General features: G+C 41.7%; 1 protein-coding gene across 1 annotated transcript; it reads right to left on the bottom strand.

Annotated features, from left to right (window-relative positions):
• Positions 1-4,032: 4,032 nt before the first annotated feature.
• Positions 4,033-6,149, bottom strand: LOC129705835 (achaete-scute homolog 1-like). Its single transcript, XM_055649668.1, has 2 exons — positions 5,181-6,149; positions 4,033-4,951 (listed from the first exon to the last, which is right to left on the bottom strand). Exon 1 carries the CDS (start codon positions 5,807-5,809, stop codon positions 5,198-5,200), a length of 612 nt encoding a protein of 203 aa, XP_055505643.1. The 5' UTR covers positions 5,810-6,149; the 3' UTR covers positions 4,033-4,951; positions 5,181-5,197.
• Positions 6,150-13,418: the final 7,269 nt, after the last annotated feature.

Below are 13,418 nucleotides of genomic sequence, written 5' to 3'. Positions count from 1 at the left end.
TATATAGATATATACTAAAGATAGGCTCTACACACATAAATATATATATATATATATATATATAAAAATTATATATGACCATGCTATCTATACAAGATAGATAGATAGATAGATAGATAGATAGATAGATAGATAGATAGATAGATAGATAGATAGATAGATAGATAGATAGATAGATAGATAGATAGATAGAACATATATTCACTTCACACTAGAGAGCATATATTATGTATATATATATATATGTGTGTGTGTGTGTGTGTGTGTGTGTGTGTGTGTGTGTGTGTGTGTGTGTGTGTGTGTGTGAGTGTAGCAATATATTACAATGCGCGAATATTTATAGATATAAAATTATATATACTATATATATATATATATAACTATTACATTTGTTATATATAATATAAAAGGCCACCATGCTAATTTCAGTCTATCAAGCATCAGACATTAATTATTTTCTATATTATACACACTTTAGGGAGCACGCTGATGAAATATATCGATCTTACTGTTGGACGCCCCCTACTTTATTGAAAGCAATTTAGTAAGACGATTGTGTTCTAAATAGTCGCTGCGCTGTATTACGGAGTTCCTGCTGATGGTGATCTTTGGTCACAATGTGTAATCTGAAGTGTTCCGCCACCTCTTGTCCCATGAATACTCAATGCTAACAAGAGTGAACAAACGGGAGAGTTTGCACCTGGTTTCAAATCCCCGCTGTATCCTTTTTTCTCTCTCTTGTCAAAATAAAACCAAGAAAACGTACTGCTGGGCGGAATGACAAACTCTATGGCGATCGCACAAAGCTAGTTGAACCTGCACTTTGAGATAGGCAGAATGGAACACACAGGAATGCCTCGAACCAATGTTAACGTTGCCTGGACTTTGTGCATTCATATTAACATTACTTTGCTAATTGTGTCTTCGGGGTTTAATATACACATCTCACAATAGTTATCTGGTATTTCTAAGCGAGCGCAACAATCAGCGGATTAGTGTTGACGGCTCAAGGCGACATAATTGTTTAAAACGTGCCAAATAATGTATTGGGAAGGCCCGTTCTCCCATTGGCTACATCAAGGCTACTGCTGAAAAGAAAGTCGCAGAACCAGTGAAATGTTGCCCTGAAGTCGCGTTGAATCAGAATTCCATTTAGAGCTGCTTTGGGCAGGTGCATGCAAGCTTTAATCTCATTGGACCTAAAACGATGTGACCCACAGCTCCGTTAAATTGCTGCCTTAAGAATTTACGCTCCCTGAGGTCACTATTGCTCAGGGTGGTGAGCAATTCGTTGTGGACCTGCTCTCTTTATTTTGTTCTAATCGTCTGTTTGGGAACGTTGTAAGTCCAGTTTTGCATCCCGCTTCTCCTCCCCATGGATCCCCCTTTGCAAAACAAAAATAGTCTTTTGTGAACAATTGTAAGAAATTGGAATTGCTGTAATCAGTGTTTGCACAATGAGTTTGTTAGGCTTTATTATTTAGTAATGATTGATCGACATTCAGAGCCCGTGTATGTGTATCTGTAACAGAATAGGTGGAATACATTGGGTCCTTTCAGTCGGACACGCGAGGAGCCCATCTGAGATTAAAGCCGGGGTTCGGTCTGTGGAGATAGGAGAGTTCACAGCATTTGACCCCGGGAAATTACACCGTGTAAACATCAAAACTAAGAAACGCTTCCACTTCCCAGCAAGACCGCCGGCTTACAATGCGCGAATATTATTGTGTGTGCATCATAGCAAAATAGCCAACGAGCCCTATTCTTTGCTGCGCGCCGTGGGACGCCAATGGGGAGAAATCACAGGGCCGTTTGTCCTCCGCCGGCCCGATGAGTAATTGCCCTCATTAATCAACGCTTTAAACCCATTCTTCCGGGAGGAGGGGGAGGGGGGGGGGGGGGGGGGGGGGGGGGGGGGGGGGGTGAGGAATGAGGTGAGAGACGCAAGCCGCCGACCAATGCGGACTCCGCAGTCCTGGTGATCGACAGCGGACGCGTGGCCGCCTCCAACTGCCCTATTGACTCCAGCCTTCTCCACTGCGGCTCATTCTCCTCGCACCGACAGGTGATATTGAAATCACAACTTTGCGTGTGTGTTCCTGCCCGAGTCTTAATGTTTATTTACAATAGTAATAATGACTATGCCACACAAAATGTTTGGGATGAAAGAGCCCTGCAATGGCCCGGGACAATGCCCGTCCCTGAACTCTTTCTTGGGGCTTTTTAGATCAGGCCTTGTTCAAAAATAAGTGTGCAGGGTGTACGATTTATTGAACCACTGAATAGGGAGAAGGACAATGTTTTAAATTCCAGAAACCAGAAGCTTGCATTGTGATCTTAGTTCGATCCGAAGGAGCCATTTCTCCAACTATTGCCACATTGTGTAACATGTAGTACAAGCGTTTTGATGTCACAGATAATCACATGCACCGCATTCTACCTCTGACTGCCATATATCGAAATAGAAAATAGATACATTATCTGTAGCTCTTGGAGAATGAGAAGTTTAAGACAACTTGAATGAACCAGTAGGGTGACAATTGTATCTAATTTGTATCACTATTCAAACGGAGCTATGGGGAATTTTTATATCATTTGAGCATTCCCTCGGATAGTGCTGAATACTCCTTTTCCTACACGGACAGTGAGTTGCAAATAAAAACTAGTGTAAACCTCAATGGGTCATCTGCAAAATATTTTTTTTAGTGTGCTCGTTATTTTTTTTCTTTTGTTCGGGTACTTTCTCGTGAAGTGTTTTGGGACGTTTTATTGCGCTATTAGAAAGACATGATATTTTTTCCTGCTCATATGGCTAGTTAGCTTACTCCGGGGAACAAACGTCTTTATATGTTCCAGCAGACTATTGCATCCCATCCAGAATTTTAATTTACTGTATGAAGATACAAATGGTTACACGAGTTACATTTTATGGTGGGACTAGTGAAGTATCAATGTATCAAACCACCAAATATCGAAGACCAACCATATGATATATCTTCTGAAGGGTCTCGATCCGAAACATCACATATTCAATTTCCTCAGAGATACTGCTGACCCAATCTGAGTTACTCCAGCTTTTTGTGTCTATCTTCGGTGTAAACCAGCATCTGCAGTTCCCTCCTATTCATATGATATACCCTCATGCCTGCAACTCCAGTGGTGGAGTTTTACATTTTTCATTTATTTGAACAACCGAACTGCTGCGCAAAAAGACAATTGGGCATGCAGAACACTTTTTTACCAAATAACAATTGCATTATCCGTGTCCACTTGGTTGCAAGAACTTTGAACGTCCGATACGTAGGCTAAGATAATAGATGCCAGTTTTGCATGGCAAGGAACTTTGCAGGTTAGCCAACACCGAACCATGCTTAAGCACTCAATTTAAGTACATTTGACACAGCCTTCAAGACTGCATTACTCCTATTTACACGCGCATCTAAATGCAATGGGAAAACATTTGGATGCACAGTAGATATGAAACTTGCAAAGCGTGTCCAGCATTTCATTTCACCGACAAAACCATAATTTTGTTCATCGGTTTATTCAGATACATTAATTTACATATAACATGTCCTACTTTGCCCCGAAGCAAACTTTCTGAAAAGCAAATTGGAATTATGTAAGTATTTGCATATGTCAAAACTATTTCCAGCGATCCACTTTTCTAGGGACTGAAAAATATGCTAGCTGCACGAAAAATGACAACCAAGCCCGTGCGTAAACTTGGCAATGTCATTTCGTTTATTTTTTTTATTATATTTTTGAAGCCATTTTATTCAATTTTCAAGATTTCACTTTTACACGTTATGGAAACATCGGATCAATGGCCGAGTTTATACCTAGATTAACGTCCTGTTTTCGGTACCAATCCCCCCCCCCCCCCCCCCCCCCCCTGGGTTGACACTACTCCCACCTATCACATGCATATGTAAACCTGTGCAAAGGTAATTCGCACCGTGTGTAGTGTGAATCATGAGTGACAGCTTTTTTGTAAGAAAGAGAAGTGGATGTCAAAGGAAATACAGCAAATAATGTATAAATAGAAAATCTTTATTTATAGACTATTTCACATAAAATATACTTTTTAAAAAAATGTTTATGTACAAGTTTAGTAAAAAATAGTGACCACAGCAAGTGCATGTACATGGCCTTCCCCATGCATCAAAACAACCTTCAATAAGACCGGAAAGTTTGGAGGAATTTTGCAGAAGTAGATTACAGATAACATTCAAGGCACACTATAGGTAAGAGTAATCAACAATATGAAACAGTTCTTTCCAAAGGACTAAAGCATTGTTTCACTCTTGCATTCTTTGACACTGTGCTAGTGGCAGTGATACAGTAAATCATGTTAAGGTCTGTCTTAGACCACATTTTCTTTTATTCTGCTTTCATGTATATACAAAAATAAGACTTCATATAATCCTTGTAGTAAGAATAGATACAAAATAGAAATCAATTCGAGACAAAATTCCTTTCAAAGTACCAAAGCATCAAGTTTCATTTTCCACTCTAAAACCCAATATAAAGTTAGTTTTCTATTAATTGACACCCAAAGGCGACATAGTATACAAAGTATGTGGCATACGGATGCCACGGAGACATTCCCTTTAACACCACACCCTTTAACAGCTATATTAGCTACACAGATATGTTGGATCCAGGGACTGCACCCTATCGGTTGTCTCTCTCCATCACCCCCTCAAGCGGCGGGGAGATTGGGAGGAGTTATTATCATAATTGCACTTCAGTCATCATTGTTCATAGGCTTTCTTCTTGGAAGCATCTTCAAGTGTGTTCCTGAGTAGTTGTGTGGTCCCCGATGTCCCAGCACTCAGGATAGGAGGGCTGGCAGTGAAAATGAAGCGGTGGTGGATGGAGAGACTCGCTGTCCTGCTGCGCGCCTCTCCTGGGCAGCCCGGGCTCTGGTTCTGCTTCCCTGCAACATCTGCAACATAAGAAAATTGGTCAGTTACACGTTTGCAGTGCAACACGCTGCAATTAACATGTCCATAAGACGTGAAATGCACGGCCCCCGAGACAAACAGCACACAATCATTAAAAAAAATGCATGCACACCGCAACATTCCGAAACAAAAGCAACCCCCACCCCTCGCGTGTGCATTGCACGTCGCACCTTTATCATTAGCCAGTGCCATTTGCAAACGGGCGCCTACCTGCTGTTGCTGGCTCCTCAGTATCTGTCAAACCAACTGGTGAAGTCGAGAAGTTCCTGCTCCTCCGGGCTCAGGGCCTCGTAGCTGCCTTCGTCCGAGGAGTAGGTGGAGAGCGGCGACGGTGGGATGGAGTTGAGGTCGGCGGAGTAGGCGGGCGACAGCGTGGGCGATGGCAGCCCGCACTGGAAAGCTGCGGACACGGCGTCGTGCTCGTCGAGCAGCTGCTGCAGTGCGCGGATGTACTCGACGGCCGAGCGCAGCGTCTCCACCTTGCTCATCTTCTTGTTGGACGCGCCGTTGGGCACGTGTTGGCGCAGGGTCTGGAAGCCGGCGTTCACCAGCTTCACGCGGTTCCTCTCACGCTCGTTGCGCCTGGCAACGGCCGCCGGCTGCTGCTGAGGCAGCGAGTAGCCCAGACCCGTGAAGCTCAGGCGCCGCTTGCAGCGCAGCAACTCGGGGGAGCTCGACCTCGGCCGCTTCAGCGCCTTGCAGCTCTTGTTGCCCCCTCCACCGCCGCTACTGTCGGGCGACGACGCCGGCTCTCCATCACTGTAAGGCACCGGCCGGCTCTCCAACAGGAACTGACAGGAGGTCTGCATCAACTGTGCGGCGGCTGCTGCCCGATCCATCTCTCTCTATTTGTTTTTGTTGTCGTTGCACGGCGAGGTAAAGTGAAGGCAGCGAGAGAATGTGTGTGTGTGTGTGTGTGTGAGAGAGACAGAGAGAGAGAGCGGGTGGTGTGTGAGGTAGGAGGAAGAAGTAGAAGGAAACAAAAGTTGGCAAGTGTGCGGCGCTCGTGGCGTTCGCGTGGGGCGCGCACTTTTACCGCAAAGAAGCAGGTCCTGACCCGCACCTCTCCGGGAGACGATCTGCTGCAAACTTTGCAAGCACTCGCCTTTTTCAACACGCGCCTGTCCCCAGCCCCCTCCCTCCTCAGATGCACGGTGCAGATAAGGCCCGGCCCACTTTCCCTCCTCCCCTCACTCTCTCTCTCCCTCCCTATTGACATTCCGCGCGCGTCGCCCCCCCTCCGCTCGTGCGCCGGGCGCGTGCCGCTCGCCTCTAAACAAACAAATGGCGCTTTTCAGCCGCGGCCGCCCGGCCCCGGGAGCACGCGCTGCCCTCATTTACATGCCAATGCCACCTCCGCCCGCGTCCCGCATTGGCCGCCTTCCTCCTGCTCGCGAATGCAAACCCCCCTTGTCGCCCTGAGCTGCAGCGATGTTTTGACACAGCGCCGAGTAGTTCACACTCATTCCTTGCACTTTTTTTAAAAACGCAAAAAATAAATATTTTCCGATTGCGAGAAATTGAAACATGACAGTAAAATAAACTTTATTAAAAAAAACTAAACTCGAAGAAGACGACATTGAAAGATTATTTCTTGCATTTTTTTTATTTTTGCCCCCCCCCCCCCAAAAAAAAAGAAGTCTTGCATTTAGTCACACTGAAGCAATAAAAGATTTTTACCGTACCTCGCTACACCCGATAGATTAAACTTAGAAACAAACTAATCCTGAGGAAGATGCCATTTGGAAGATTCTTTCGTGCAATTTTATTTATTTGCATAAAGAAATCTTGCATTTAGTCACAATTAACATAAAAAAGTTTTCACTGTACCTCGGTACACGTGACAGTAAACAAAACTAAAAAACTAAACTTGGCGATGCCATTGAAAGATTCTGGGGAAAATGCGCAGGCACTTTGCCTTTTTTAGTGAAACTGCCTTCAGTCTCGGAATAACTTTGCCAACTGTCCCACCTTTTAGTTGTGACAAGTCTATTGCTGTTTACTACAGTAATGCTTCTTGGAAACGCCGCACTTGAATCTTGCAATGTAATTTTTTTTCAATCTTGAACTCATTGTGAAGCCTTGTTTTAACCAACCACGCTCTAAATCACTTTTGGGAACAGACACCTGTTATATAATCTCCACTCTTGTGTATCTTTTTTTTGCGTAAATAAATGCTTCCCCCCTCGCAGTTTTGGAAGTATCGGTAACATTCATATGCATAATTAAAAGTCTTTACTGTTGAAAAGGAAACTGGGGAATGTGTGCGTGTTATTTGGGGAGGGTCGGGGAGAGGTGCTTCTGGAGGAGAGGGGGAAGTCGCTACAGGAATGCACTAGCAATGCAAACGCAGACCCGCAAGAAGAAGCAGCTAGAGGAGCGATCGTTTCGGCGAAAGGGGTCGCGTGAAAGAGCAGAATCTGAATAAAACGTTTTTATAAAGATATACCTGTTTGTGTAACACTGATTCTGGTTCTTTTTATATTTGAATTCAAGTAGGAACGCCCCTTGTGTAGTTTTCATTGATCAACACAAACAGCTAGCCCTGCAAGTACCGACTAACCGATGCGAAAGAGAACAAACCATTCTAAACGCTTCAGGTTGTTTATAGAGACAAGGCGTTCTGCAACAAGAGATGGGAGTGAGTCTTTTTAAACTCTACCACGTCTTCTGGATGACGTGAAATTGATCTGGAAATTTACAAAGTTAGTAGGGTTTAAAACTTTGAACGTATTTTTGAAACAATAACAAACACAAGCATTCTTGAATAAGATCAATAAATATTAAGAGATGGTTTGGGAACGTAATTCGACTGCGTGCTGAGGTAGAGAGCAAATCGATTCGGATGCGTGCAGAGTGTTCTTTAAGTGAGATGGCTGTGAAGACAGCAGCCTGTGAGTCGATCGATCACTTTCTGACGCAAAGTAGCAAAATAACATTCAACGCTAGCCTAATTTCTGAAGCCTAACTATTTCCTCAGTACATGATCTTGTGTTTGCAATACATGCCTTAGACCGTATAAAATAACATTATTTCTGTTCCGAGTCTGTCACTGTAATTGGCAGTACAAAAGCCTTTTTAGAGAATACAAATGGTCCCACTGCCGAAAATATCGTTTGGAGTCAGGCGTCGGAGACGCAGACATTTACACTTGCAGTGTAGTACGTGTAAGTGGCAGTCGGAAAGAATAGGCAGCCAACACTATTCATGGGATAGACACTGAGGCAGCCTAAACGGAAAACTAAAGACAGAACGATCTGGTGGGACGAAGGACTAAATAAAGGACTTCTTCAGTATCATCTCCCCACTTTCCACACTATTAATTCTCATCACATTTTTTTCCACCGGTTTTCAAACAATAGTTTATTTTCAAGCCACATTAATTTTACATTTGAAAACACGTGGCAAAGGTTTAAGATTGTAAACTTCATATACATTTACACGGGAACATGATTTGTTGACTGTTGGAGTTTCGGTTGGATTCATTTTATTGCTCAGGGGTGGTTCTCCCTGACCTGAGATGGGAACTGTTATGGCTTGTTTATTGTTTTATGCTGGTGATGTGCCTACAGCAACAAGTTACAAATTTATAGCCTTGCTTTCATTATTTGCATTGCGGTGCTTAGAAGAAAAAATGAGTAAATTGGAACAAAGTCCAAGAAGAAGATCAAAAGATTTATGATATTCACCGTTTCAGTTCAGCCGGCCCTAAACGTCTGTTAGGTGTAAAACGAAGTACATTGTTGATAATTAATACAGTGCAACAAGTATCTTCTAAACAATCATTTAAAGGGAAGATACTTAAAACAGTTCATGCAAAAAAAACTACACTTGTGAAATTTCCCAACGGTGTTCACCAATATGCCATAAAATAACTTTCAATAAAATGAGGGCGACGGAGTTGCAATAGTCGCTGTTAAAGGAAGCATCGTCGCAACAGATGCGGACAATGACACCTAGTGAAGCTAAGGTGAAACACAAGTTTATTGAACGCATTCTGCTCGAAATAATAGGATTCTTTCTTTTCGCCTGACATAGATTCCTTTATTATTAGTGATTATCATTCTTCTATGATCAAATATAGTCTATATTTACTCTATTGTTGGTTACGATTCCTCGCCCTTGGGCGATGGGCTTGTCTGCATTCAATGTGACACTGCTTGTTTTTTGGGTGATTTTTATTCCACTATTAGCGATGACATTTTTGTTCCACGATTGATATTGAGTCTGATTCTTCTGTTACTGCTGAATTTGAGTCCTCTAACATTAGTATTGCGCCCTGTGCCTCTGATACTTCTGATATTGACTCCTATTATTGGTAGATTTGATTTTCCTGTCACTGGCCATGTCATGTAATTTTGCTGATCTCTCTATAATTATATGTTTAGATTTCTCTTTTGGTGAGGTTAATCTCTATATTACTGGTGTTGATTCCTCCACCATGGATGTCTCCAAATTCCCCATTGCTGATGATATTGGCACCTCCATAGCATTAAGATGTAACTCGACTAATGACACTACCCTTATTACGGGTGACAATTCAACTATCATTCATTGAGTTGAATCTTCTGTTGTTTATGATGATTCTCTTTTTATATCCATATTTCTTTAGGACATGGAATGAGGCTAATCAGCCCATCGGTCCCTTCATAGATCGTGATCTTCATCAGTGTATTATTGCTATATTTCAATCTGTTGACATATATTCCTCCTTTTAATGGCCACATTGAATATGCTGTGATTGGTGATATTGATTATTGTTATTCGGTAATGTCAAATAATAGATTATGTTTATATTTTTTAAATTATTGTTGTTTATGTTATCGTACATATGGTGATGTTAATTATATAAATTGATTAACAGTGATATTGATATGTAATTTCTTGGCAAGGATGTAGCCTCTCGTATTGATAGTTTGGATCCCTTAATTCTGCTGTTGACTCCTCACTAATAGGTGACATTCTTTCCGATCATGTCAATACCATTGTTATTGGGTTTTTTTTTATTCCTCTATTATTGGTCATTTTAACTCCCATTGTTGAATTCTATGTCATTGATAGTCATTCTCTTATTGTGGTAATGTACAATCCTGTACAGTCCATAATTATTGGTGGGATATTTCTCTATTTTATGGGTTGTGATTTCGCTATCAAAGGCAGTTTCTGATCCTCTCTGAATATCGGGAGGATGCCTCTTCACAAAGTTATTGATGCCATACTATTGAAGGCAATTATTTTCTTATGACCTCTGGATGGTTAGTGACTTCTATAATGGTGACTTCTATAACTGCTAATAATGATTCCTCTATTGCTGGTTATTTGTAGCACTGATTATTGGATATATATTTTTTATTATTGCACATGGTGATACCTACATTGCCTTTGTTCATTAGTTTATTGTTCTTAATTCTGATTACTCTTTGATAAGTTTTTCTTCATTTATTATTGGTAATATTATTTGTCTGTTCTAACTGTCGATTACTGCAACGTTTCTGAGGATGTTGTCTTCTCTGTTATGGTTGGCTTTTTCCTCTCCACAGTGTTAGTGATGCTCATTCCCACTTTCAGTGCAAGAAGGTGGAGCCTCTTATATTGGCGCTGTATTAAGGTGACAAAATGAACGTTGCCATCTCATGCACTTTTCAATATATTCTATTACCAATAGTTCTGACTGATTTTTGGAGAGTTGTTGTATATTCTCCTTAATACTTCTATTCCTAGTGATGTTGATATCTCCATTAATAAGGTGTGATTTCACCCTTTATTGGCAATGATGATTTCTGCATTCTTGTTGATGATAATCCTTAATTGTTGGAGATGTGAGTATTATGTGTGCTTCGATTGACAGTACTCATTGCTATATAATTAGCAAATATAAGCAGCATTACATGTGAGTTTTTTATGGCTTTATTATTTTGTTATTGTCACTGGTGGTAACTCTATTATTGAAGGGTTGTTCATATGTTTTTGGTGATGTTAGTTCCTGCAAAGGTAGTGGCAATATTGATCGTGTTACTATTGAGAATATTGCAACTTTTAATGTTCATGATTCTTATTCCTGTTACGGGTGATGTTTTCTTTTCCATTGTCAGTCAATGATATTCCTCTTTCATCATTGGCAATAGACAATAGTTGTAGGAGTAAGCCATTCGGCCCTTCGAGCCAGTGCCGCCATTTAATGTGATCATCCCCAATCAGTACCCTGTTCCTGCCTTCTCCGCATTTCCCTTGACTCCGCTATTTTTAAGAGCCCTATCTAGCTCTTTCTTGAAAGCATCCAGAGATTTAACTTATTACCTGCGGTACCCACTGAGTTACTCCAACATTTTGTGTTTACCTTATTCTTTATGGATTCCTATATTATTATCAGTCCCTATCCTCTACCAGTAATGGTTTTATGTTTCTCTATATTTGATTTCATGTTATTGGTTTAGATTTTTCTTTATCAATGCCATTACCTGTACTACAATTGAGATTATTTTTCCTTTCTAATTGTTTTTATTATCAATTGTGCTCCATGGTACATTTAAATTCCCTTTGATAAAATTGGATTACCTCCATCTGATTGTTTTGAACCTTCTGTTGTTTGTGATACTGATTCCTTTGACGTGTTGATATTCATTTGACTGGTAATGGTGGGACTAAGTCCAGCATTGGGAAGAAGGAACCAAATCCACATGATACTATATTGAGTCTTCTTATTACCCAATTTATTCTTAGAGTCATGGAGTCATACAGCACAGACACAGGCCCTTCAGTCCAGCCTGCCCACACCATCCATGATGTCCCATCTACGCTTGTCCAACCTGCCGTTGTTTGGCCCATATCATTCTAAACCTTTCCTATACTTGTATCTGTCCAATTATCTTTAAAATGCTTTTATAGTACCTGCCTCAATTACCTATTCTGACAGATTGTTCCATATACCCACCCCCCACTTTGTTAAAAAGTTGCCTCTCAGGTTCCTATTAAATCTTTCCCCTCTAACCTTAAACTAATGTCCTCTGTTTCTTGACTCCCCTACCCCAGGTAAAAGACTGCGCATTCACCCTTTGTATCCCCCTCATTATTTTATACTCCTCTACAAGATCACTCCTTAGCTTCCTGCAAATCAAGGAATAAAGTCCTAGCCTGTCCAACCACTCCCTATATCTCAGTCCCTCAAGTCCTGTAAATCTTCACTGCATCCTTTCCAGCTTAATGACATCCTTCCAATAGCAATGTAATTAAAACTGAACACCATCGGCGATCACTCGAAACGAGTATGACTGTCCTCTCTTTGCCGAATCATTTGCCATTGATGAGGTTGATTCATCTACAGTTGTTCAATTCATATCCTAATGTTGATACTTTTATCAGTTGCATCAATTTGCAAATATTGTTTTTTTTAATTCTAGTGCTGCTTGGAAGTGTTAACATCCGTTATTCGTGATTTATTATTGATGTTCTTTTATCTATAATTGGCAATGTTATCTCCTTTATTTTTGATTCTGTTGATATATATTTTGGTTATGTTATATCCACTAATATTGGCAATGATTCCTCCAATATAGGTGAGGCTCGCATCTATTATTACATGTGACATGATAGACTCATTTGGAGATGTGGACAGCATGAATGACATTCATACTATTTTGCTGATGCTTTTGTTCAGCTTGTTGATGGCCTTTTTGTGGTGTTTGATTGATTGAAAGATACAGCATGGAAATAGATCCTTGGGCTCACTGAGTCCACACCAACCATCAATCATCCATTCACAATAGTTTTATGTTATCCCAATTTCGCATCCACTCCCATCACACTAGGGGCAATTTACAGAGGCCAATTAACCTACAAAACCACGAGTCTTTAGGATGTGGGAGGAAGTCGGAGCACCCAAAGCTCTCACAGGGTGAACATGCAAACTCCACACAGACAGCACTCGAGGTCAGGATAGAACCTAGGTCACTGGTGCTCTGAGGTGTCAGGTCTACAGGCTGCACCACTGTACCCGCCATGTTGTTTATTCTGTTACTGGATTTCCTGAACCTATTATTTGCAGTGATTCTTCTGTAAATGGTAAGATTTTACTTCGGAGTCACGTGAGTGACTACATGAAGAACCCGTCCAGCACGCATGCGCGACATGAGCGTTCACGCAGATGCAACAGCGACGAACGGGAGCACGGGCGCTCCCGCTACAAGCTTGAAAGAATGGACCGTTAGGTAAGTACTTACCCACAGGTTCGAGTTTACAACTTTGCTCCTCTTTGTTGCTCCAGGGGAAACTGGAGAGAGCAAAGCAGCACAGAGGGAAACGGCCCCCGTTCGACTCCAGGGAAGGAGCGTTCCGTCAGTGGAGGGGGGAGAGGCGGCACCTGGACCACACACGCTGCGGTCCACAGTCAGGGTACTGAGCCGATGCCCAGTCCGCTAATAGCTGTCTGACCAACAGCAGCGGACTGGAGGG

Source organism: Leucoraja erinacea, chromosome 18 (genome assembly GCF_028641065.1).
Source record: "Leucoraja erinacea ecotype New England chromosome 18, Leri_hhj_1, whole genome shotgun sequence".
NCBI lineage: Eukaryota > Metazoa > Chordata > Chondrichthyes > Rajiformes > Rajidae > Leucoraja > Leucoraja erinaceus.
The sequence above is the reverse complement of the archived record's forward strand: the minus strand, read 5'-3'. Positions and strand labels throughout refer to the sequence as shown.

Bases quoted from the DNA above. Each gene is read 5' to 3' on its own strand.
- LOC129705835 (XM_055649668.1), bottom strand. From the start codon at position 5,809: ATGGATCGGGCAGCAGCCGCCGCACAGTTGATGCAGACCTCCTGTCAG.